The 24918-nt window shown below is 41.1% G+C and overlaps 1 protein-coding gene across 2 annotated transcripts in view; it reads left to right on the forward strand.

Moving 5' to 3' along the window:
- The window catches only part of RNF150 (ring finger protein 150), a 126049-nt gene extending 101222 nt beyond the window's left edge, over positions 1-24827 (forward strand). The window contains exons 7-8 of one of the 2 annotated variants that reach the window (XM_033001689.2): positions 3095-3182; positions 16950-17015. In XM_033001689.2, the coding sequence (XP_032857580.1) occupies positions 3095-3135 (41 nt within the window). In that variant the 3' untranslated portion in view covers positions 3136-3182; positions 16950-17015. Of the gene's footprint in view, positions 1-3094; positions 3183-16949 lie in introns of both variants that reach the window. The other variant, XM_033001688.2, reaches the window with a different exon arrangement.
- Positions 24828-24918: the final 91 nt, after the last annotated feature.

Here is a 24918-nt window from a genome sequence, read left to right on the forward strand (position 1 = left end):
TTCAGGGATGCTGAAAATAGGACCCACATGGTTATATTCTAGCCCAACTAGATGCCATTTTTGCCACTTCAGTGGCAAGGCTGATATTCTGAGGAATATGCTCAGGCTGTACTCAGCACAGCGCACAGTAGCATCAGAGCTGCATTAATGAATACCTGGACTTCCAAAGTGCCCAGGAGATATATGATGGGATATCCACCCATCTTGGCCTTTTTTTGAGACTGTGTTTTGCAAATGCCAATACTTTTGACCGTTCTTTTCATTTTAACTCATGTTAACATATCTGAGGCACTCAGAGAGTAGGCAAGAACATACGCTCTATTGTGACAATAAGTAAACCCTATGTTAATACACATATTAATGTGCAAAACAACTTACCTGGAGACCCCAGTGCTGAATTTCTGCTCTATTTGCCACTGCCTAGGTATCATAGTGCTGTAAGACAAGGAAAAAACCATACTCCTGCGGGAAAAATGCATAGCAAATGTATAGAACAAAGATACCACTGGCAAAGTCAGGATATGAAAAGCACTTAGCTAAAATAGCTTTATTAAATTGTAGCATCTCGGGGGGGGGGGGGGATCACACAAAGGAGGTTTAAAATCTGCCAGTTCCTTAGGCAGGTGGTTAAATAATGCAATGTTTTCAGCTGCTTGTGTTTCTTTAGGAGACAGCCAGCAAATGTGGTATGTCAGGTGCATATGACAAACCGTGCTTCAGATTTTGCCCTCATGTGCACAGGATATTAAATTCAGCTGAGATGTTGCTAAACTTTATAATTGCTTTTTGAAAAGGTATTGGCAAATGTAATTTTGAAAAGGCACCAGCAAATTGTCTTCCTGTGCATGAAAAGCTATCATTTCTGTAAGGCCAAAATAGCCTTGGAATAGGAGATTTTAGAAAAATGACCCTCTGCCAACCTGCTCTGAGAGATGTAACATGTGCTACCAGCTGCTGAGTAACCTGCAGCCTAAAGATACACTTCAAAAGAATCAGTTTTGAGGAAAAAGCTATGATAGATTATATTTTCAGTTGTTCACTCTCAGAAGTGCCTTGTTAAACTACTGTAATAGCTGCATGTTCCAGAGGGTGGAAACAATTACATTTGTTTCCAGTAATTCGTTCCTTCTGTCCCTCTTTTTTTTAAAACTAATCCTTCTGGTTTTCCTGATTATGACTGAAGGATGCAAGACCACTTCCCGTGTAAAAACTGAAAGTTTACTGTAAATTTATATTCAGCTTCTAAAAGCTCTCTTTCCAGACTAGATAAATAATGTAACAATATTTTAATCTTTAATCTTTTCTAAAATCTCCTGAAGTCTAAATATTCTTCTGGAATTGCCTGGGAACCGTCTGGAAACTACCACTTTTCAGTGAGAGGAGTTGAAGAACTGAAATCGAAAACGAAAGGCAGAAGGGGTGATAAACTGAACTTAACGTCACAAAATTTTGACTCTAACTACAGTAGTGTTTCAAGGGAAATAATAATGAACCAGTGCAAAGACATTTACAGTTTTTGAAGTTATATGATTGGTTTCAAGGTTTTCAGAGAGATTTTGTTATTTTTAGTTTTCCAGGTACATATTGGTGCATAGGGTAATATCTCTTTCTTCTGTCTCTTTGAAGAGTGTGAATGCTCAGAACTCACAAAAAGGTGGAACAGGAGTAAATATTCAATGAAAATATTGAAACAAAGACAAAATGTTTTAACACAGAGATAGTGTTTTAAAATTACTCAGTTACAATTTGAGTTTCACTTGTAGAGTGTTAGAGAGGTCTTGATAGTAGTGGTGGTGTCCAAGTGAACTAATGAATATATTTTCTAGTAAAATTCCAGCTACAATTTGTTGAAACTTAAATTGACGTTTCCCCTCCACTGGTCTGAGAAGAAACTCTGAAAATGGATGTCCTGGTCTTGGCCTTTCTTATGTACTCGTGAGCATTTCAGCAAGAGTCCCTGATAAAAGCAGCGGCCTGGGGGGGAGCGGTTTCTGATGCCAGAAGTTGTTCACTTGAAACCAGATTGTGACTGCAAGCTTATTGGAAAGGAAATGCTAAATAGACCTAGAGTTATACAGCCTAAGATCAGTTTCTACTGATGTCCCTACTGGGTTTCCTACCAGCCAGACCCAGACCTTCAAGGGAGGGCACTTGACCAGTGAGAAATTATCCTGGACGCTGGGACTGAGGTGCTCTTTAGGCACTTTTAGTGGCCTTTAGGTGAGGTTGAGTGTTATCTTCAGGGTTATCCTTGCTGCTTACTGTCCTGGTTGGCCCTCTCTGGGTTTTAATTGTCACATCTAGCATTTTGTAAGAAGTAAATGGAGCTCACTTTTCTGTGATGTTACTTGTGTAAACCACAAGCAAGGAAAGCAAAAGGAGATAGTTAAATGAAATGAGGAGGGAGTGTGCTTGCACTCTTGCTTTAGGCTGGTGAGACAGAACTGCTGGTTTCACATCTCAGGTCAAGGAGTCAGGTCACGTAAAACTGCTATGTTCTTCTTCATAAAGGCTCATTTTGGGCAGAGAGAGAAGCAGGAAGGAGATGAGATCAGAGGGAGATTCACATTAGATTAATTTAAAATCTTGCACTCAAAATTCTTGTTAGTTTGGTTTCAGTTTTTGTAAAGGCCATTTTTTTTTTCTTCTTTACATAGGACATTTTATAAATGTATTTTCAGACAAGACTTGAATGTAGCAGGCCTGGTCTGGCAGATCAAATGTTTATTTTTTAATGGGAATAAAAAAAAATGTTGAGCTATTGCAGCATTGTCAAAGAAACGTTCCAATTAAAAGGAGATTGGAATCAACTGATTCAAAATGTCTTAAATGAACATAACGAGATAAACTGTTGACCTTTCTCTTTATGAATGCTTTTCTCAATTGTTGTTCTGTCGTCATGCGTTTCTTTGTGAATGTGCATTAATATACACAGCCTAGCTTGTTAGAATTTTATGTGGTGCACTACCCCTGCTGGAAGAAACAGTAACATTTCCAAATAGACAGTGGTTCTGTGTACCTTCTAGTCATACTTTAGTCCTCATTTCAAGTGCCTGTGATGAGTTTTAAATATGCTTATTTTTCTTTCCTACAGATTGCTTTTGGTTACATCAAAAATATTGCTACATCCTTTAAGCACACTGTGAAAGCAACCTCAAGGAGATCCAAAGGGCATTTAGGAGGTATTACTTTTCCAAAAAGAAAAGGTTTTGATACAGTCTCTGTTTGTTTGTTTGTTTGTTTGTTTTTTTCCAATTTTCTAAACTAATAAAAAGAGCCACATTTCTCATAAAAACAACCATGCATAGACAGATTAAATCAGGTTTTTTGCTTAAGTTTGCAGGAAGTCCTGGGAAATGTTCCTGAATGGAAACTCTGGGCTGTTTCTGGCTGCGTAGATCTACTTTACTCTTCCTGATAGTACTCAGTCACAGTTATGCAAGATTTAAAGGTTATACCAGGACTGACAATGTCATATCCCACCTGCCAATCCATAAATGTCAGCAGCAGTTTGAGTCATTTTGCACCCTGTGCAAAGTGCCGACCCACTGCCTGGCACAAGGCATGTCCTCCTTACAACTGTCCTGAGGCACACAAGGACCTTCCTGGTACATAGACCATCCAGATAGTGGGAAGCTCTTCATCTGGGGACATCTTAAGTACAAAAGTTCACATTTTGATAGGGAGATTTCTGCTTGTGGCCATGGTCAGGTTCACTTCTCCATCAGAGAACCAGCCACAACTATAGGTAGAAAATGTTACTGGCGGTGAAACTAATGAGTAGGCTGCAGGGAAGATCAGAGCTGGAATAATTCCTGTTCAAAAACTGCATAATTACGCTGGAATGTAAAACACGTTGCAAGGTTTGATAGGCTTGTGAGGTTTAAGAGAAAGGAGTGTTTGCAGCTGAACTCATCTGTCATCATAGGATGTAAAAAAAAAAAAATTGAATCTCTGTGGGTTGGTGTTGCATGAAGGGTTCTTTTGAAAACCAGGTATTATAGCTTTTAACTGACATCCGGCTGTGGTTCTGCACTGGCAAAGGGATGAACTGTAGCTGGGGAGCTTGTACAGTGAGTGATGCTAATTGCTAGCAAATCTGAAAGGGATTATATCATGCAGCCACTACAATGGTGGAGAGTAGACTTAACTGCCCAGGACATCCCTTCCAGTGCAAGTCTCCTAAGGCTTCCTCTTTAAGTGAAGAGAAATACTCCATGTATTAAAGAAATTGTTCTACTGAAGCTATTTTGAAGTGTGGTTTATGCACTATGTGCCCTTTCTTGCTATTGTTTTAAAACAACATTGTCACTTAGACTCCAGAGAAGATGAAGAATCTGAAAACAGTGGAGCATTTCAGGTTACTTACTTTAAAGGAGACGTTTACGGTAGCTCCAACAGTTGGGACTCATCTTAAGTGTTTGCCAGTGCTCAGTGAAGGTCAGGGCTGTCCTTTCTGTGTGTATATGGGGGAGAATCAGACACAAGTACCCATCAAGAGTTCATCTGAACACAGGGTACTAGAAATGAAGCGTTAACTGGTTTTGATTAGGGTAAAATGTCCTTATGTAAAGATTCTGCGAAACTGGATGTTAAAGAAAGCTTCCTTGTAGAATTTTTTGAGGCCCCTAGGATAATTTAAAGAGAAGTGTATGAATGCTGTAAGAAGCTGGTAGGAACAAGATTCAAATTAGTATAATATGATACTTTGAAAGCATCTAGAATTTATTTTTAAAAACTCCTGCGATTCTAATGAAATTAAGGGGTGACACTTCAGCTTGTCACATTATTTTTCTTCATTGCTAATGCACGTATAAAGGGCTGAAGTTTTCTTCTGTATGGAAAACTGGCTGTTCTTATTTTATTTAACTGACCATTCTATTAATTCTTAAATGTTTTGTGTAAACATCAAAAATGCCCAGCTAACCAATTGAACCATCTCCTCCATGTCCTGAGAAAAATGTGTTTACCTATGTGGTCCACCTTAGTGTAGCAGAAATAGTATAGGTATAGGGTATGGCTGTAGTCATGTGTTCAGGTTCTTACTTTGTTCCAATACATGCATCAGACCTGTCTGCACAATATTGTACTGTTGCTGATGCCACACCCTCAAGAACGACTGTATGTTCCCGTACCTGGTGGAGTTTGTGAGGCTGGAAAGCACGTGTGTTGCCTTTAAACAGGGGATTTCTTATAGAGTCACTGAGGCACTGTACAGTTGAGGCTCCAGGATTCTGCTTGCTTTTTGTTGTTGTTGTTGTTACAAGAGATTTTTCTACAACTAAATGCACTTAGATCAATCTTTGTCTTTAGAACTACAATAAGTAGGTAAGCCATGGCCTATGGCAAAATATATAATTAAGCTGTCCAACTTAAATCAGGTTAGACACTCCTGTAAAGTTCAAGAAAATACTTTTTCCAGGTTGTTGTGCTGTTTCTGTCATGTATTCTCTGTTTTTATGGACTTGTGACAATTGATCTTTAACCTAAGCAGTGTATTTTGGTCAAATGTCTCCCAGTTTTTGGAGGGCGTGTAGCTGACAGTCCTGTAGGAGCGTGAGCACATGACAGGAGACTAGAAATGGGCAAATCCTGCAAGTCCACACGTGGCTGGTGGGAGGCAAGACACTGATTTCACTGCAAGGTGCCAGAGGGGAAATAAAGAAGCGTGGTAACATAACACAATACAGTGTTATGGTCTCTGCACGTCTGTTGTTTGTGGGCAGCCCCTTGGGTAGCACGGTGGGCGCTGAAGCTGTGTAGATGGATGGCCACCAAGTGCCGTCCTAATCCACCCGGACTTGGCAGGCGTGGTGGTCCCACGGCTGTGCCCTGCTTCAGGCGTTGGAGCTGATGCTGCAACAGAGCCAGGCCCGATCTCAGGCACGTTGTTTCCCTATACTGAACAAAAATGGAGACCGTCTTCCCCTTACGGTAAAAGTTACACTATTAAAAGTTGTATTTTGCTAGCAACAGCAGGAAGAATGACATATCTGATACGTGGGTTCCTCCACCAACGCTGTGGGATTTTTCTCTTTTGGCTTCGTTACTGTGTGCATGTTTTTCGTATCTAATGAGAAGACATCTCTGGGTGAAATTTTTATTACGGACATTTCTAATGGGATTAAATTTCAGCCAAGCATCACCATCAGCAACATGGATGGTGAGGAAGGGGTTCCTAGCAACACGCACAAAATTCGAAAGCCCAGAAAGTTCTGGGCTAGTGACTTGCCCCTTTATCCTGGAAATGTCCGGGAGATCTCAGGTGGAGCCCAGTCTTAGCAGCATTGGAAAGGAAGGCAGAACTGTGTGTGAGAGAGTGGGAGAGAAGATACACATGTACTTTATTCAAGTAATTCCACCATTGTTGAGCTTTTCAACCACCTCCTTGTGTGTTTTCTCATTAAATCCTCTAATATATGCACAGGCATTTTTGTGACATCTTTGCACAAGGATGTTGGTTATAACTGCTTTTGCAAATTCACTATATGATTCCTCAGTACTGTGCTTTGCTAGTGACCCGGGTTTTTTGAGAGCTTGTGCAGTAAAAGGTATTTAAAGAGGCAGATTTGAAAGCCATGCACATGCTGCCATGACAGACAAACTACCATGACAGCCAGACTACCATGAGCTTTTCCAACTCCTTCGTTCAAACATTAACAGTGGTTGTCTTTAAAGCAAGCTGTTGTTTTCTGTTACAGCTGTGTGCATACTTGTAATTGAGGAAGCGGTTCATAGTGATTAGGCAGAAATGTTGATTTTTTTTTTTTTTCTGCTTGTCACAGCAGCCTACATTTCACATCAAGTTTTCAGAATTAATTGCCCCCATGCAGATTTTTGCTGGCTAGTAGCCACCTTGTACATGAGCCGAAGTAGGAGTAAGAAGCTTCTGATGTCCTTGAAGAAGAGCTGCAGTAATCTGACATCTCTTACAACAGCCTGGACAGGCCTTGCTCTGCAGGTCCACTGCCATGTCTTGTTGTGTGCCCTTCGTGGGTTGCTCTTTCAAGCACCAAACGCCGCTTCTTGCGTTCGCCTGAGCGCCCGAGGTGGCATTCCCACTTCCCAGGAGGGCTGCGGTCCTGGGTGCCTTGGCAGGATCCAGCAGCGCTGAAGCTGTGAGGCAGAGATCATAGCGAGGGCTTGCAATTTCCCCCAGGCCCACCCTGCTGAGCCTCGGCCACCACCCCGCCGTGGGTGCTCTGGGACAGGCTCTTCGGTTGCCACAGTGGGTGCCTGTGGGTTGAGCATCCCTTTTCTCCTTCCCCCCAGCCAGGAGCAGGGTGCAAAGCAGAGCTGCTGAGCATGTGGGGTCAGCGGGGACCTGCAGTCCTGAGAAGGAGCGATCTCAGGTGGCTTTGTGAGGCTGCTTCAGCCATGGAGTCCCCCAAGGAGAGGTCACAGCTCTGCAGCACAATCAGACCAGAGGAAAAGGTTTTGCAAACCACTCGCTTACATTGAGTCTTCTGGTTTAATATTGTATCATGCTTGGGGGTCTTGCGATACCTCTCTGGTGTGACTGCTCTGAGGGATTTGTGTGGTGTTGGCCAGTACATCTCTAAATCACCCCATGAAAGGCTGTTTCTTTCTTATGTTCCTTAGAAACTTCTGTTCTGTTCTGTTCTTACCGTTACACTCTCGCTCGTTCAATCCAGCGCATTATGTGTTTGAGTCAGGCTGTAATTTCCTTCTCCTTTCAGGCTTGCAGGAAGCAGAGCACACTGCTGACACGGGTTTTTAAAATATAAATAAGAAAGTTCAGTCACAATAACAGTCAGCAATATAGCCCATGGAAACTGAGATGCACACAATTAAATTGTGTGATTTTGCTTCTTGGATGTAGAAGTCTCTTTGTTATGACAGCCTGCCAATAGGCCGTATAGTGTATAATACATGCTAGTGTACATACACCATTTAACTCTACTTTTGTCGCATACCTGCTGTCCCTTTAGATTTTTAAATGGTTGGCAGTGTGATTAAAGATGTTTGCTCATTGCTCAGAGGGTGTATATGTCTCTCCACAATTCTTATCTTGACTGTTGGAAGAATCCTTGCAATATCCCTTACACACCATTAACATGACAAAGCATGATTGTTTTTAACTTTATCACTTAATGCTGTTTGTTTTGCAGTAACACCAAGGAGCCCTTGTCATTTAGCAGCTGCTAAGAAAACCAAGTCAAAAAAAGTAGTCCCCGTGCCACACCTGACGTTTTAGACCTGTAACCTCATGATACTGCAGGGACAGCTAGCAGATGCTGAATGCAAGGGGTGGGGGGGTCCCTTTCCTCCCCTTTCTCTTTCTGTATGCTGCTTTCCTGAAGTTGGCTGCAGTACTTGCCTTGTGACTGAGCCAGCCTGTTCAGCTGCAAGCCTAGGAAAAATATGTTTCCAAGGTAGTTTGCAAATAATTTTTTAAGTTAACTCCCTGGCTAATCAAAGGAATAGCAGAGCTGACTCAGGATAGGTGGCAGAAGGGTGAGCTAGGGCAGGGGAGTTGGACTTCCACTTCTTGCCTCTGTCATGCTGCTGGTACATGGAACTGTACCTCAGCTAAGTCAGAAACTTGGTCTGCATACAGAAAAATTAAAGGGAAAAATAATAGAAATGATCAGATAATAATACCTGCACATGAAATGTTTGTAGCAGTTCTTGGAACTGCACAATAATAGTGATTTTAGTTCAGTCTGGACCTAAGAGACTTTTTTGTGAGTGATTTTGGTGAAAAATTAAATTAGATTTTTTGTTTAACGTAAAATGGAAAACTTAATTTAACGTTTCTCAGGATTCTGAGAGTGGTATAGGAAATGGCAGGATGTTACCAAAAGTAGCTAAATTCTTTCACAATTAAAGATCTTTGACTATTTAATATGTTATCAAAGGTAGCTGAGGTATTTGAGAATCAAAGTTGTCATGTACTTACAGCCCCATGCTTCATTATTTTTGAATTTTTTCCCTTTTTATGGGAGATCTCATTTTCTGATTTCTAATCAAATGCATGAATAATTTTGCATGTTCTAAATAATAATAATTTCTAACAGGCTGTACATTGAATGAAATGCATTCAAATTTATTTTTGAAACTTACTGTAGCCATCAGAAGAACATGACGCCCTGGCCAGAGGGACAGCTGGGTGCAGTGTTTGGGCACTGAGGATGGCCAGGGGTGAATGGTAAGGAAGGCATGCAGCGGCATCCCACTGTCACTCTCCCCTTCCAGACAATGGGAAGGCTTGGAGGAAGAAAGGAAAAGCAGCTTTGCAAAGGTTGAAGAGGCTGGATACCCCTTTGTGAAGGAAGAAGGGTGCTGCTTGTCCAGCAAACAAACAAGGAGAGTGTGGGACTGAAGAATGGGGTCAGTCAAAGATGGAAGCAAATACTTTGTAGTGAATTAGTCCAGATGAGCAGATAAACAGTGAAGGACCCTGAAGATAGGGATTAGCTGATATGAGAACATAGAAGTCAGTGCATCTTAGTGTCAGGAGATCTTAGTGTGATCACTCCATTGACTGTTCATGTCCACTTTCTGATCGTATTTTGACTGAGTTTCCAATAGGAAAGAGGAAAGACTAATCCTGGAAAGAGAAGATGATATTTCAGTAGGCCACAGAAGGAGTTTCCCTGCTGGTCCCGGGGCAGAAACGTAATGAGCGTGACCCCTAAGAGTAAGGAGAAAGGAAAGTATACTGAAAGTAAAAATACTAGGTTTTCTTGTGTCATACTTGTCAGAGGTATGTTTGTTGTATCACAGAGAGGGTTGGCAGCTCCTCACTAAGACAGCTGATTAAGAGTTCCCAAAACATCAGCCAACCTCTCCTAGAGAGAAGACAGATCTCCAAAGTGTTGGCTGCTAAAATAATGTTAATATGTGCTGTGAATTTTAAAGGACTTGTGTTCTGATTCATGGACAAAATCCCAAGGAGCTAGTATATGTTCATTAAAGATAGATATAGATATAAAATGAAAAAAATGCTTTGCTTTTCTGCTTTTCCAGCCAATCAGTTCCAACTGTCTTCATGCAATAGCATCTGGTATGTGTTCTTCCCCTTTTGCTCAGCTTTCTGCAAATGTGCTTGCTATCTGCTCCGTGTGTTTTATATTATATGTCCTTATTTGGACAGAATTTTTTTTCCCTCTTTTTTTTGAAGAAAGCATTTGGGTGTTGATACTTTTTACACTCTTTATGAAAATGAGTTCATTGGTCTTGCCAAAACACAAAATGTTTTCTCAGGTTACTGGTATTAAAGTTTATTGTTTAAATAAAACATTTTCCAAATCTATGCTACAGAAAATTGGTTGTATTACTAATAATTTCCATTTCGTTTTTTGATGCTTGACTCGAGATACCGGGATATGATTTCCAGAAGTGCTGAGTACTTACAGCTGTAGCTGAAGTTAGTAGAAGATATGCTTGGGGCGTACAATGTGCAGATTAATGCTGTAACTGAACAGTCATGTTTACATTGTCTTAACTGGGCACCCGGAATCAGTGAATGCCTTGAAGGGTAATGACTCTCCATCTCAGTAGCTCGTGTCTAAAATGATGATGATGGTGTTACCCCTTCGTACTGCAGGATGTTTGAAGACAGGGAGCTATATCTTTGGCTGTTTCATTTTAAGAGATGCTGCATGTTCTCCCAAAACATATATCCTGGAGAAAGATTGAGGGAAGAAAGTTTGTTGCCTTTTCACTCAGTAAGAAGGAAAAAAAAAGAAAAGTTTGCTTTGGGAGGGATTGTAGTGTTTTATGTCATATCCAGGCCCATCTATCAAGTCTCTCAACCGCTTAGTTGTTAAACACATTTTTGAAATGTTGTCTTGAATGAATCTTGCCAGGTCATGGCATTTGGTTCTTCCTGGTGTGCTGACGTTTGAGTATTCTTTGAAATGTCTTTCAGACATCATCTGCTTTATCCCGTGGATGAAGTCCTGTTGCCATTAGTACATTCACAAAGCTCTGGCTTGTTCTTTACGGAAAAGACTAAACTTTTCTTCCAAAAGCAGTTACCATGCTCAAGTACTTTTCCCCCATGCTGCTCAGATAAGCGTCTCTCTGATGCTAAGGAACAGCAATAAAATATTTCCCCAGTACTTTGTTCTCAACTGAAGCCAGCCAGACTTCATCCACTTTATTATCCTCTGTGTACAAAAGGAGTGCGTAACAGGTTTTTTATAACTCTTTCTCCTTAAACATATTCCAACTGTTTCTTTTGCATTAGAGATTTTACAGGCATTTTTTTCCATGTGCTTTATTTCAGTTGTTTTGTTAGTGCAGTTATGGCCTGTTATAAAGTGTTATGATTATCAAAATGATATGGAAGGCATTTGAAATTTATGTATAAAACAATCCAATAAGAAGTATTGGATGATCAATTTAAGAATAATTTTAATAATTGGTACTGGTTTTAAAGAAGAAGGTCTTAACGATAAAATAAATTTGATTGGTACTGTTGTGGAAGGAGTTGACATTTGAGGTACTAGCTTCATAGGACCGTGCTCCTTCTCTTATATAAGCAGCAAAGTGATGCTGTGGCAAGACTGCAATAGGAGGGAGCAATAAACTCTGTAATGGTAAAGGGCATTCTTGGGCAGACAAAGAAAAATAGATGGCTTTAGAAATGTCTCTCTCTCCCTGTCATAATTCAAATGTGATGAATAGTGTTCTGGTTGTCCTGATACTGGAAACAAAATCTGAGTAACACTGCTTGTGTTGGCAGTTCGCTGTGGCTTCATGCTGAACAGAATCTGTTTTGATAAAGGTCCCATATCAATGCCTTTGATGACCACAGATATATTTTCTTCTCAGGTTCTCAGAGCTCCAGGAGGTGGTCACATTTCTGGTTTCTTCTGGAGCAAAATGCTTCTAGACATATCTGACGGGAGGCAACATTTGTTTAGTAGAAGTGAGCCCCAAAATGGAATAAGGTTCATGCTAACACATAAATTTTAGATACTCGTCTACATCTGAGAGCATACCTGTCACCAGGGATTTCATGTTTTGGCTTAGTTCTATCTTCAGAAAATGAAGAGTTCTGAACTACGGTATATTTCACAGTAGTGAGAATGTGAAATGAATAGTGAAATCAAGTCCAAGTTTTGCTGTATATTTATTGACAAAACAAAGTTTTAGGCAGAGTCCCATTATCTGCTGTACAATTTCTGCCAGCTGGGGATGGGATAATAGCTGATAAATTTTTCACAGCATTTCATTAGATGAAGAAATCAGTAATTATTCATTTCTTCTCCAAGCTTGGCAACTACCATCAAGAGTGGAAGATCTGCACAAAGCAAAACTCATTTCTTGTGCTAAATGCTCAGCTTTATAGCTAGGCCAATAGGTTACACCTGAGTCAGTAGCACTGTAGCAGCTTTTTCTTACTCCCTGGTTCCTTTGGCTGCTGTAATACGAAGAAAACCAGTAGCAGCTGCAGAGCTCTCTGCAATGGTTTAGTTGGGTGTGGAGCAGGACTGAGTATGCTGAATTAGTTCACAGAACGCTGATAAGAAATGAGGGAAAGGAGACTGACTCCCAGCTAAATAGTTTATTGCTGTTGCCCATGTTTTTAATCCACAAGAATAGGAGATTGCTGGCTGGCTTTAGTTATACTTTCAGTAGATGAATTACACACTTGGTGGCAGCTCTCATTTGATGTGTCATAATTGATACTTCCCTGCTTACTCACAAATGGGTGTAATAGCAGAGAGCTACCTGAAGGTCCAGAGAAGGAAAGAAGGCTGTTGTCTTAGACAAACCTTATATGCATTCAATGCCGAGAAGGTTTTGCGGTATAACACTTCAGTGTATTTTTATTTTTCTGCTGATTTCCTGGATGTAAATTGCTTGTTGACCTTTTAGCCCAATCATGGAGTTCTGCAATTTTTCCAGCTCTATGAGCTTGGGGGAAATCTGAGCCTCTGGGGCAAGTAGGAGGACTTTTAGGAGAGCCCCATGGCACTGCCACAGATGTGGCCTCCTTGGGAGAAGCACAGTGGTGAGCAGGAGTGAGGCCTCTGTGAGTGCAAAACCCACCACAGTTACATCAGCTTGTTCCTCATTCTTTCGTGGGTCATTACAAGTATATCTCAATTTGCGCCCATGCCTGTATGCTTACTTACACATGGCAGATGAAGGTTTTTGTCAAGGCACTTTTCACTCACTGTTGAATGCTTAGGTCCCTCCCAAGACTCTTGCAAACAGTATCAAATTCTTAGAAACCCATCGTCTGACCTTTTTCTTTTGGAATATTTATTAGTATACAACACCTACGGACTTGCTCAAAGTGTTAGGAATAGCAGCCACAGTAGATAACTGTTACTAGTGTGCAGTCTTACCATTTTTAAAGCACTAGAGTAATTAACTATTTTCATCCTTGTTTGATTGCAATTATACTCAGATATAAACATCACTTAATGAACTTTGCAACAAGTAAGGGCTGTACCACTATTATGTAGGGCAGTTCCATATCTATGTGGTGATATTCCTCCTGTATTAGCATAATTAAATGGAAAGTAATATTGGCTACAGTAGTTTGTTTTATTGCACCTGTCAAACAAATGTGTGTCAAGGAATATAGGTGAGTGGAAAAAGTCTGTCTGGCAGTAGGTAGCGTGCTGTGGTGTATTGTGTTTCGCTGACATGAGAGGAATGTGGCAGTGAGGTCTACAGTTGCCTGCTGTAGGCACTAGCACTCAGGCTGAAAAGCAGCTTGGGATGTGCCTTTTGCTTCATTAAGCAAAAGGCTTTATACCCGTGGCATGAACTGCTATAGAACATGGTAGAAGCATTATAGTGTATGTTGTTAGACAGGATTGCCAATCTCAAACATCTAAAATCACAAGTCATATATTCCAGCATGAAATCTGTCTAGAAATTAGGGATATAGTTTTTTAAACTCTTTGTTTCCTTTTTACTTAAGATTCATTTATTTTTAAGTGAAAGCTGAGATCTTTACTGAAAGTTGAGATCCTCACCTGACTTCAGGGCTCTAAGAAAAACACCGGATTTGTATAAGCTTTGTCATTGTAAATAGGATCTGAAAACCAGAGATGTAAAATGCAGGCTAAGCTCCTAGCACTTGCAGTTTAGTTGAGGTTTGCTTACCTATAATAAACGTCACTAGCTGTGCTGGCTCATGTTACTGAGCAGCCATCCAAAACAAAAACAAACAAACAAACAAACAAAAAACACCAACAACAAAAAACTCTACAGTCTAGAAAGCCTGTGTTGGGTGGGGGAGCCATGGTAAGGCAGCTGGTAGACTCTGCAGCCAGAGTTACCTACAGCTGATCCGTACCTAGTATAACTTCTGCACCTTCCCGGAGTTTCATCTTGTACATGTTGGGTTCAGTAGTAGGACTCCAGTTTACAAAAGCAAGCATGTGATGCTGAGGGATGCATTAGTTTACTTGTGTTGTCTGCCTCTTCCAAAGAAATGTCAGTGCTGACCCCTTCCCTGAAAGGTAAGTTGTAAGGGGTGGTGATGCCCAAGTTTTTCTCCCCACTCTGCTGAAACAGAAGGCTGTAGCTTTAGGATTTTGAACCACTGCACTGTTAGCAGGCAAGACAGGTGGAGCATTTATGTTTCTAGGCATTTTTGCAGTGCTTGAAAATTAATGCCAGGGCACAGGCATGGGCATTTTTAGGATCCTTTGTTCATTGTTCCTACTGACATGCACTTCAGTCCCAAAGATGACAACTACAAAGCCCACACTTTGGAAAGACTAAGGTCCAAGAATTTGAATAATTGTATAGGATTGTTAATATAAAACTTGAGTTTGCTGGTTTGGAAAGTGGGAGCTCCTGTACATAGGTTAGACAGTTGTGGTAGATGAGCTGTAAATCTGCTTCTCTTCTGCCTGTCTTGAACTCTGTTGAAATCTTTCTACTATGCAACCCTAGAAGAAACAGCAATTCTGTAAATAACATTTCAGCACCATAAACACTTCTTATTTGATGCTCTGACATTTGGTGTTGGCAGCTCAGCCTGCCTCTTCAGTGTGTGGCTGTCACCATGCAGCCAGTCCTTCTTTCCTGCACAGCTAGTGCAGATGAAAATCACCTTTCTCTCAAGAGTGCTCCAAGCGGTGGTTTAACATCACTAAGGCTCAGGAACTCTGTCATGCAAATACAAATTTCCTCTCAGGTCAACATTTAAAGCATCACTTTCATTGTTTTTAAGAATCCTATTAGTTATAGAGGAATAATATATAATCTAGTGGTCTGGAACCACATCGTTCTGGCTCAGGGAGCTGTTGCCACTATAGATGATGCTTTAGGTCTTGGAGGTTTATGTGATGCACTTTTGTACTCTTGGATCTAGCAGTTCACCTCATGGTTCAATGTAATTGAAGCCCACTGAAGTCTGCAGGAGATATCATTCAGTTCATAAGTACTTCCTCCACATCCAGTGGAAACATTTAAAGGCAGAAGCAATGACTTAAAATGCTTTACTACTGTCATATTGATAGGAAAAAAAATATGCAGATATAAAGAGGTTGTGTGCATTAATTATTTATCTTGCAATCAAGCAAGTATAAAAATAATCCAGGGTGAAAATGGGGAAGGGCTGTAAAGGAAAGCACTGGCTCTTTCAGTCTGAATAATGCAGACTCCACTCCAGCTTTCTCTGCAGAGCATGAGGTCTAATCTCAGCACAAGTAAATACATGGTTTTTTTCTCCAAAACAGATTTAAAGATCATGCAGCTCTTGAGAGGAGACTAATTGTGCTCACTTAGCTTCAAGTGAATAATTAAACTGTGAGGAGTTATTATTTTCCTGGCTCCTCTGTAATGTTTCTTACTTATTAATTCTTAGATGTTCAACTTTTAGACCTTTTAGCGTCAGTCAAGCTCTGCTTCTATTGTCTGAAAAATAAAATATGTAAAGGGAAAAACTGCCACAGATTTAAAGACAGTGTATAGTTACAGTATAAATATCATCATTGTAATTAAGCCACTTGAAAATATGAACCATCAACTTTTTCTCTCAGGGACTCAGCCACCTGTGGGATTTCTGTGCCTTTGAAAATCTCCCCAGAGATCCAGTGGGCTTTGGTTCTCCTGATTGTTCTTGAAATAAAATTAGCTATTAGTCCTCTAAAATCTGTTGGATTTATTTTCTACTAAATACACATGTAGTAAGTGCTGTGGGATCAAAACAAAAACAAGTTACTTCTCCTATGCTTGTAGTTTTGATAGGATTTGCAGTTTGGCAGAAATCAATAATCTGACTCACCATATTTGAGATCATGGTGGATTAGGGTAGATCTCTTCAGCCTGGGTCAAGAACCTGCAAGGTATCTTGAAAATCAGAGGAAAGGGTGAATAGAAAAGAGACTGGAAAAGGATGAGAGAAGGCACCTGAGAAAGCAAGTAGCCTGGTCCTGAGTCCTGGGGCAGAACTAAAGACGCCTGTGTTGCTCCTTCCAGACATTGGCCTAGCACGCTCTTAAAAGTCTCTGCTAACAGAGATTCTGTTACATAATGAAGGTTTGAGCAGATTTTTTTCCTGTTAGAAGTATTTTCTTGATAGCCAACTCACCCCACCAGGTGCCTGAGACTTTGTCCTTAACTTGCTGTCTTTGTGGGGAGAGTAGGATGATGCCAGGCTGAGGAAGTGGAAGGGGATGGGGAGAGAAGTGCTCAGGCAGCGGGGGGAAGGTCATGGAGATGAAGGCCCTGGATGGAGATCTCTGGGAGGATTAGGAGGAGAAGAAAGTGTTACCCATCCAGGCTTCTTGTCATCGTGTTTCTCGATACTGATGGCTGGAACTTTCTGATATTTTTTAAATGCTTTAGGCAGATACTGAGTAAGAGCAAAGTTTAGAATCTAAGCACAACCTCAGTGGTGGAGGAAACTCTGAGTCCCATCCACAGAACTCAAAAATAGTAATACGTTGACAGAAAGACGTGACCATAATGCCCTTTTCCTGTCTTTTCTACCCTCACAGATGAACAGGAGCCAGCAGTCAGCAGTGATTCAGATATTTCATTGATTATGGCAATGGAGGTTGGACTGTCCGATGTGGAGCTTTCCACTGATCAAGACTGCGAAGAGGTGAAGTCTTGAAAAACAAACAGAGATCCAACACTAAACTACAGGGGAGGGTCACAGGGAGGGACCGAATCAGCTTTCTAGGATTTGGACCAGTCATGCACATGCCTCCAGAGCACTGTCACTCCTGCACACTCCATTCTGAGATGGTCACGAAAAGCAATAGCAACAGTTGTGTCTGCCTGGATGCGATTTCATCATCTACGTACGTTCATTTTTGTTCACATGGGAGATGAACGCTTCCAGTTTACCCACGTGCTTGAGAGCAGTCATGTAACTCTTCAGTGGCTCATAAATACGCAACTGAAATGACAGCTTGAGTGTTTTCTACACTTGTTCGGTCGGGTTTTGTTTCTTTTTTTTTTTTTTTGAAAAGGCGTATATTTGTTATGTATGTTTGTTTGTTTGTTTATCATTTGTTATGGATGGACGCTCTGTTTTTGTTGACTGACCCCAGCTTTTTCAAGAGTTCAATCCAGAAATCTGAATTCCCATTCACTGGTCACTCCAGGATTTATCATTGCCATGTTGTTTCTGCATGAAGTACACATGGCTTCGGAAGGATGGTGCGCCAGCACCCTGCATTACTGTGAAGCCTGCTTTCACTAAGTGGGAGCCTTGGAAATGGTATATTCTGAAGGCCTTTACTTCTAGGAGAGCTCTGAATTAACAGAGAGTGCCGAGATTTCTGTTCAAACTGCATTGTGTTGGCTTTTATTTAGAGCTCTGTTCTAGAAAAGTATCGTACAGTATGAAGGAGAGAAAGAAGAGCTTAAAGCTTCACTCCGTCCTTGTAGTCCTTTGCTATATTTTATGCTATTAACACTTGTCAGTACGTTAATGGCCTTCCTTCAAGTCACAATTCAGTAGCTGGAAAAGAAGATCTAGTATAACGTTACGTCTGTTCTTAATTTTACTGACCAAAATCTGATCAGTAGGCTAAAGGAGTGTCTGAGAGGTTTCCAGAGGCTGCTTGTTAACAGCTGTGCATTACGCGGATGACAAGAATATTTTTAGGAAGGGTCTGGAGATGCTGACATCAGTGTCAGAAATTGCTAATGAAGCAGGAGGCAGCTGGTTGAAATGTTTACTTCTTGGTTTGTTTTGGGTTTTTTTCTTAGTGCGTTTCACTTCTTATGTTTTGACAGAAGTTTTTGCCTACTTGTTATTGAACACAAGAGTTCAGGTGATTCATTGCCCTCCAGAGACGCTGTCAACATTGTTGCAAGCATGATGTGGAATACTTGCTATTTGTATATAGATATCTATATACACCAAAATATTTTGGGTAGAGGGGAGGGAATTTGAAAATAAACAGAACTAGCATACATCAAAGCACCTAAATAATAAAGACCAGTGATGGTTATTTAGTTCATCCTGAGCTCTGCTTTCCAGGGAAAAGCTTATCATTACTTGTTCATTGTACGATTTCATTTTTCAGTCAAAATACTCAACTGTGAAGAAGCATTTTTAGGTTACTGTTATACAAGAGTAAATGGTTTCTGTTGACAGTCAGATGATTTGAATCACATTACTGCCTCCTGAGTAAGTCCATAGGATCAACAATTCATCTTACATTGAAATCTGATGGAGAGGTCAAACATTTTGACTTGATGGTGTCATGGCAGCATCTCAAAATGCAACTATTAGGGTTCTTGCTGCATTTAATCTCCTTGTGGATTAACTCATTGGATGTGGAAGCCAACTTCCAGCCAAAATTCAGTTTGTCAGATCTTATTCAGGAACAATTGTATTTAGAACTATCCCTAAAATTTTGGCAGACTTGCTTTTTCAGTACAGGAAGAAGGAAAAATTATACTCCATGCTTTCCAGTCCAGTTAGAACTCGGTTCATTTAGCTTAATTTTTCTGATGTTCTTAGTCCCTAACTTGCAGGGTAACTGAGGCAAAGACCACAGCCTAATCATCCTTCAAAACCACGATCCGGAAATGTGCCGTTAGACTTTTATAAGCCATTTGAAAGGGCATCTCTTTTTAACTAAAGAGATACAGGCAGCTGGAAATCTGCTTGATTTAAAAAGAAAGTTAGAGATCATTCCAGAGGGCCCAGCTAGGTCAGTCTTGCCAATACTTGTGGTTCTGTAATCATATTTTCCTTATTCTTTAATGTCTTCTCTAGTCCTTGCTGCTATGGGAAAGGCTCATAGCATCAGGGGAACCGATGCTGAAATTCACCCCTATACAAGAGAGTTTGCACAAGGTACCACATCAGCTCCACTTAAGCTCTGGAAATAATGCTGAAATGGGATTTAAGTGATGCTTACACCAAATACTGGCCCCTTCACACAGGAATTAAATTCTTCTCAAATGACTGCCGGGGAAAAGGCAAAGCTGGTTATACACAGTCAGATCTCCCTGTGGAAAGCACATACATGGGTACAATTTCTTCTCTAATGCTGGAGCCCGGGTGCTACATGTCACAGGAACATCACAAACACCATGTCCGAGTTGTCAGTGATCCTTTAACATCCGCCCACTGCAGCCCAGTGCACAGACAAAAAACTCCTGGCTGAATTGTTTGGGTTTCAGAGGGGCTGTCGCAAAGTCTTTGTTTTATTTCACAAACTTAATTAGGCTAATCTCAATGGGTAGATTGACAAATTATCTGTTGCCATAGCAAAGTCACCCACAGCACAGCAGAGCAAGTGAGGTTGGTGGAAGGCAAGGCAGGAGGTGAAACTCCCAGCTGATACTGAACTGGGTCCTTAGCAAAATCATTACAGGGATCTGTGCTCAAAGGGACATCATAGGGATGGTAACAGAGACCCTGCCTGTATTTCTAGGAGTTCATGAAGGATTTCAGAGAGAGATCGCACTCTGCGTGCTCTTTTCCCAAGTATCCCATACTAGATGTGGTCCCTCGGGGGCCACAGGTGGCAGAGGTAGGGTGCTGGGCTGGGTGAGACTTTTTTACAAATTGCTGTACTGTGGTCTTTCAAAGGAGGCGTCCTAGCAAATCTAAGTCAAGAGTCTTTCTGCTTTTATTTTCCCAGTTCTACCTGCAGTTTCGCTCAGGAAAAATGTTTTTCCGTCCTTGTCCTCAGGTATTCTACAGCTCTGAGCACTTTAAAGCGATAATGAGTACAAAACCAGGACTAATTTTGGACTTGTATCAATATTACATTATTTTCAACAGGTCTTCTATGAGCATAATTAAGCCCCTGTGTCAAATGGAAATATTTTCCTAAAGCAGGACCTGGCTGAAAATATTCTTAATATATATATAACCTGTGAAATGCCTTGGGAATTTGAGGTGCTTCATAAATGTTAAGACCCCCAGATGTATGTTTGTAACATGTATGAAAGCCTTAATTCTGCAGATCTGCATGCCCATGAGCATTTTTGCTTACATGAGTCTCCCTACTGAGATTCCTCACAGGGTAAAATTAAACCTCCCAATTTGCAGCTTTGGGCAAGATAAGTCCCATCCTGAGCCTTGTGTGAGTCCTCAGCACTGCTGCCTGTGGAGCTCGCGCTCCGGCGTTAAATAAGTGGGATTCGGATGCCGGGGACACAGCACCGCCTGTTCAGAAGGGAAAGCAGCCTTGAGCATGCAGCCAGGAAAAAACAAAATCCTCTGGTGCCCTCTGACGAACAAGTGCTCATGCACATAATTCTGCAGGCTTGTGCTATGGCAGAGGGACACCTCCTGCGCAGGGCCAGTGGCCAGAGGATGGTGCAGCTCACTGAGAAAAGCGCTCTTGTCATTCAGCTGGTCTTGTGTCTCTCTGAGCTTTTCCTGTCCTGGCATCTAAGACTCTTTTCCTTTCCATAGGTGAGCAGTAGGTGGGAGAAGTATTTGCCTTAGTGAGGCTTATCTTCACTGGGGCTGAGTTGCAGAATGAAGCTCGGACAGACAGAGACTGCGCTCTGAGTAGCCTTTGATTTTCACAGGTTTCACTCAACTGCCTTCCCAAAGGTCTGTTCAGTAGGTAGGACACATAAAAAGTTACATGGGCAGAATTTTGCACTCACAAAAGACCTAATGCATGCATGCGGACGTGCAAAGCACCAGCTCTGCATCCCTTCCCCATGGCCGACCCATTCTTGTGGGGATACAGATCTGGCACTTGCTGAGGGTTTGGGGGTTTTATTTTCTGACTGCTTTAGGGCCTCAAAGCCAGGATCAGGACAATCACAGCACAGCAGTTCTTTCTTTAAGCATTCTGTAGAATTAAATTGCCATGTATGCATCCAAAAATACATTGATATGGCTATGGAAACTGTATTGTAGTGAAAACAGAAGCAGCTGCCACTTTTAGACTTTATATATGAGGAAAATTGTAGCTCTAAAGAAAAAAAAAATATTGAAACCACATATGGTAAGAGGTCCCTTAGATCTTATTACTTTAATGACCCCTGGATCAGATCCAGATGAAGTTATTGCAAGAAGGGCAGTACTTTGTCTCCTGTTGAATGACTCGTTTGAGATACATTCTTATTTTATTAACAAAATGAACCCAGCACCAGGGACAGATCCAGCTCTCAATTTAGTCCTTTTCAAAGAATATGCATATTGTGATCCAAAGTTTTTGTTGTCAAACCTGTTAACCCACCTTCTTTTTCCCTTTGCTAAATAAAAATAAAAGCTTGCCTAATTTGAAAAAATGTCTAGCTCAGAAGACCTTTGCATATGGACAGGTTGCCCTGGCAGGTATCTCCGGATCACTTAACACTTCTACATGCTTTTAGTCATCAGTACAACAGAGTTACAGATTTTCCATAAAGTGTGTTTTATTCACTGTTCTTGCTAAACCTGAAGTGCAGTCATTGTATAAATCTTCCAGAGTTTTGCCTTACAAACTTTTTTCTTCAAATATATGCCACAGCCCTTGGAGCAGATTCTGTGATTAAAAGGCAAAGATCAGGGCACAAGTCTTTATATATAAATCTCTGGACTGCAAGTCCTTGTTGTGACAGTTGGTCTGTACTGAAATGACAATAGAGGTTATGTGTAACAGCGGGAAATGCTTTTCAGCCCAGGCAGCTGGGAATCGCCCAGGCTTTGTTTGCAAGAGGCTTGTCTGTAGAAAAGCTCATGACTAAGCATATGGTTTGAAATAAGCCAGGAATAGGAATTTATAGGCTGTGCAAACCAAGAAAACCAATAGTCATTTATCGATTTCTCTTTGTTAGCAATAATGGACTTTTTTTAGATATTTGTTATTCTTGTAGATCCCTGTTGTAAGGCCAAAGTTACAAGTCTGCTAGGAATAGGGGCCAGGACAAGCTGACTCTAAAACAGGAGAGAAGGCTTGGTTTGCTGTTGGGATGCATCCGTTTGGCAGGACTGAAATGGTAGAGAAATCCAGCCTGTTCCTTCCCAGCCCTTCTCACAAATATTTGCTCTAGTGTGAGCTTTTCTTGGAGGGGAAGGAGATCATGGGATCAAACTAACGCTGTGCTGCTTCCTCTCTTGCATTTTGTGCTGCCTGCAACTCTTGTAGCGGGTTGGACTGCTCTGGTTCGGCGTGGGGGAAAGGAGCCAGCCTAAGTTCAGCTTAAGGGCTCAATGAAAGATAAGCCCTGGGGTTTCGGCAGGGCAGGGCAGCCAAGCCTCTCCATAACCGGTGCTGACCGGGATTGCTGCTTCATTGAAGAACACTGAGAATTGACTCATTTGTTTTATAGATGCGAAATGTGTGAGCGTATGTGGGGCAACCAGCGTGACAGAAATGAATCGGCTTGGTTAATGCAAACGGTGAAAAACAATGTCATGAAATATTTAAGGGGCAAGGAAAAATGAGGGTGGAGGTGTTGTTTTCGCAGACATTTTAAATAGGGACAATTGATCCAACACAGGCACTTCTTTTACTTTTACCAAGCTGCTACCTGAACTAATTGATAGGTTTGCAGTTGAAAGAGGAACGCCAGATGGACTTTTTAGTCTGGATTTGTTTGGGTAGCAGATGGCAGCTGCGGGCTGGGACGGCGAGCGAGGGAGAAGGCTGCCCTCCACCACGCAGCTTCCCCCACCGGGCTGGAAACCCGCTCAGCTCTCTTTCTCTTCTTTAGCACTTCAAGAGAAAAACCTCCTGAGCAGGAGCTGTATTTCAAAGGAGAGCTAGAGAAGGAAGATGAATGAAAGGTGTTATGGGTTTTGAATGAAAAGCCAACGGATGAATTTTCCATCTGAAATTAATCTTGTCTCTCTCAACTATTTTAATTATGAATCGGTGGAAGTTATTTCTTTCTGGAGTGAGTGCAAAAAAAGGAGAGAAAGAAAAAAAGAGAAAAGAAATTGTGTCTTCCCTTTCTTGTTTATTTCTTGATCCTTCAGTCCTGTGTAGCATTAAAAACAATAGCAAGATCAAGATGCTTGTTTGCTCTGAATGTATACAGTTATTTCAGATGTCAAATATCTAAATGTTTTGTATGTGTACGTAATACCATACTTCTTGTTTCATGTTAGGAACCTGAAATGACTGTACCATTTTATAACTAGAAATGTAAAGAGGGGACAGCGGGTGGGAGGGTCTGTTATTTTTATAGCAAGATGTTCCTTGTATTTAGTGAACATTTAAAATGGTTTTGTACTTGTCAAAATATACATTCCATCCATTTCCAGAAGAGAATTATTTTTATTTAGAGTAGTTTATAAGCAAACCAAAAAAATGTGGCGTCCCATTTGTACACAGTTCATGAACAGAGCAGAAGTATCCTGTTTTTCAGTGATGGCTCCAAAGCTTTTTCCAGCCGTGTCTCTTCTCACACGCTGCAGAGCCATACCAGCAAATGCTGATGTTAACAAGGGAAGAAAAATCCTGAGCAAAATAGATACCATATGGATCAGTGGACAGCTTACTGAAAGGACTTCCAGTTGGGAGACAATGGTCTGTCCCAGTGAAATTCTCCAAGGTAATCAGTCCTGCTCTGGACAGCAGGAGTGGATTTACTGGGAGGCCTTCGGGGCTGCCGGCCCTCGCCAGCTGTGGGGTGACAGGGTTGTCACCCTTGCACACTGCAGCTGGCTCCCTTCGTATAGGAGCTCGCTTCTGACTGAAGGTGTTTTGCTGGTAAGGCAGTCAGTTTCTGCAGGCTGACCACATTGTGTTTCTTTTGGCTGTAGAAACAACCCTTCACCTCCACATTAAAAAGAAAAAAAGAAAAAAAAAAAGTTCCTTTCTCCAGACAGCTGCATTTTGCTTTGTGAAACACCTAGCGAAAGACCATGGCAAAATCACACAGTGGCATTTGCATAGGTGGTTTTTTTTCTTATAGTTAGCTTTCCCCCCCCCCCTTTCTACTTGTGACTTGCTGCCAAAACAGTGCAGTAGCAGTTTGTGAAGCAAGCCTTTTTTTCTAGCATTACTTTCTGTACAGTATTGCAAATATACTTTAACACTTTGCTGATATTTTATAAAGCATACATCTTCCCCTCCAATGCACTTTATCTCTCTTGAAAAATGTGGGAGTTGGAGATCGACCATCTTAAAGGGATTTGCCTGATATCATGAGGCACATACTTTTTTTTTTTTTTTTTCCTTCTTGCTTTGTTATGTACTGTAAATGCTAAAGAGCATGGACAGTGACTCAGCTGGACGAAGTACCGAAATGTTGAGGCTAATATTTGGAAGCATTATTCAGTAGTACAACACGGCTATTTTTGTTATATAGAGGATTATACTGTAAATACGTGAGACTGTGTTATTATGTACTAGTAAAATATTGCAACTCTCAAAGTTAAGATGGTGAATTCCAAGGAATTTTATTGCAAGTTTTTTTAATAAAACGAATCTGATTACCGTGTCGTACTTATTTTCTAACAGGCTGTGTAAAACTGGCATTTCCTGACTTGTGAAACTCACGGATTGTTTCTCCCTGGATATGGCCGCTGCAGACTTC

Source organism: Tyto alba, unplaced genomic scaffold (assembly GCF_018691265.1).
Source record: "Tyto alba isolate M040663 unplaced genomic scaffold, T.alba_DEE_v4.0 Super-Scaffold_23, whole genome shotgun sequence".
Classification (NCBI taxonomy): Eukaryota; Metazoa; Chordata; class Aves; order Strigiformes; family Tytonidae; genus Tyto; species Tyto alba.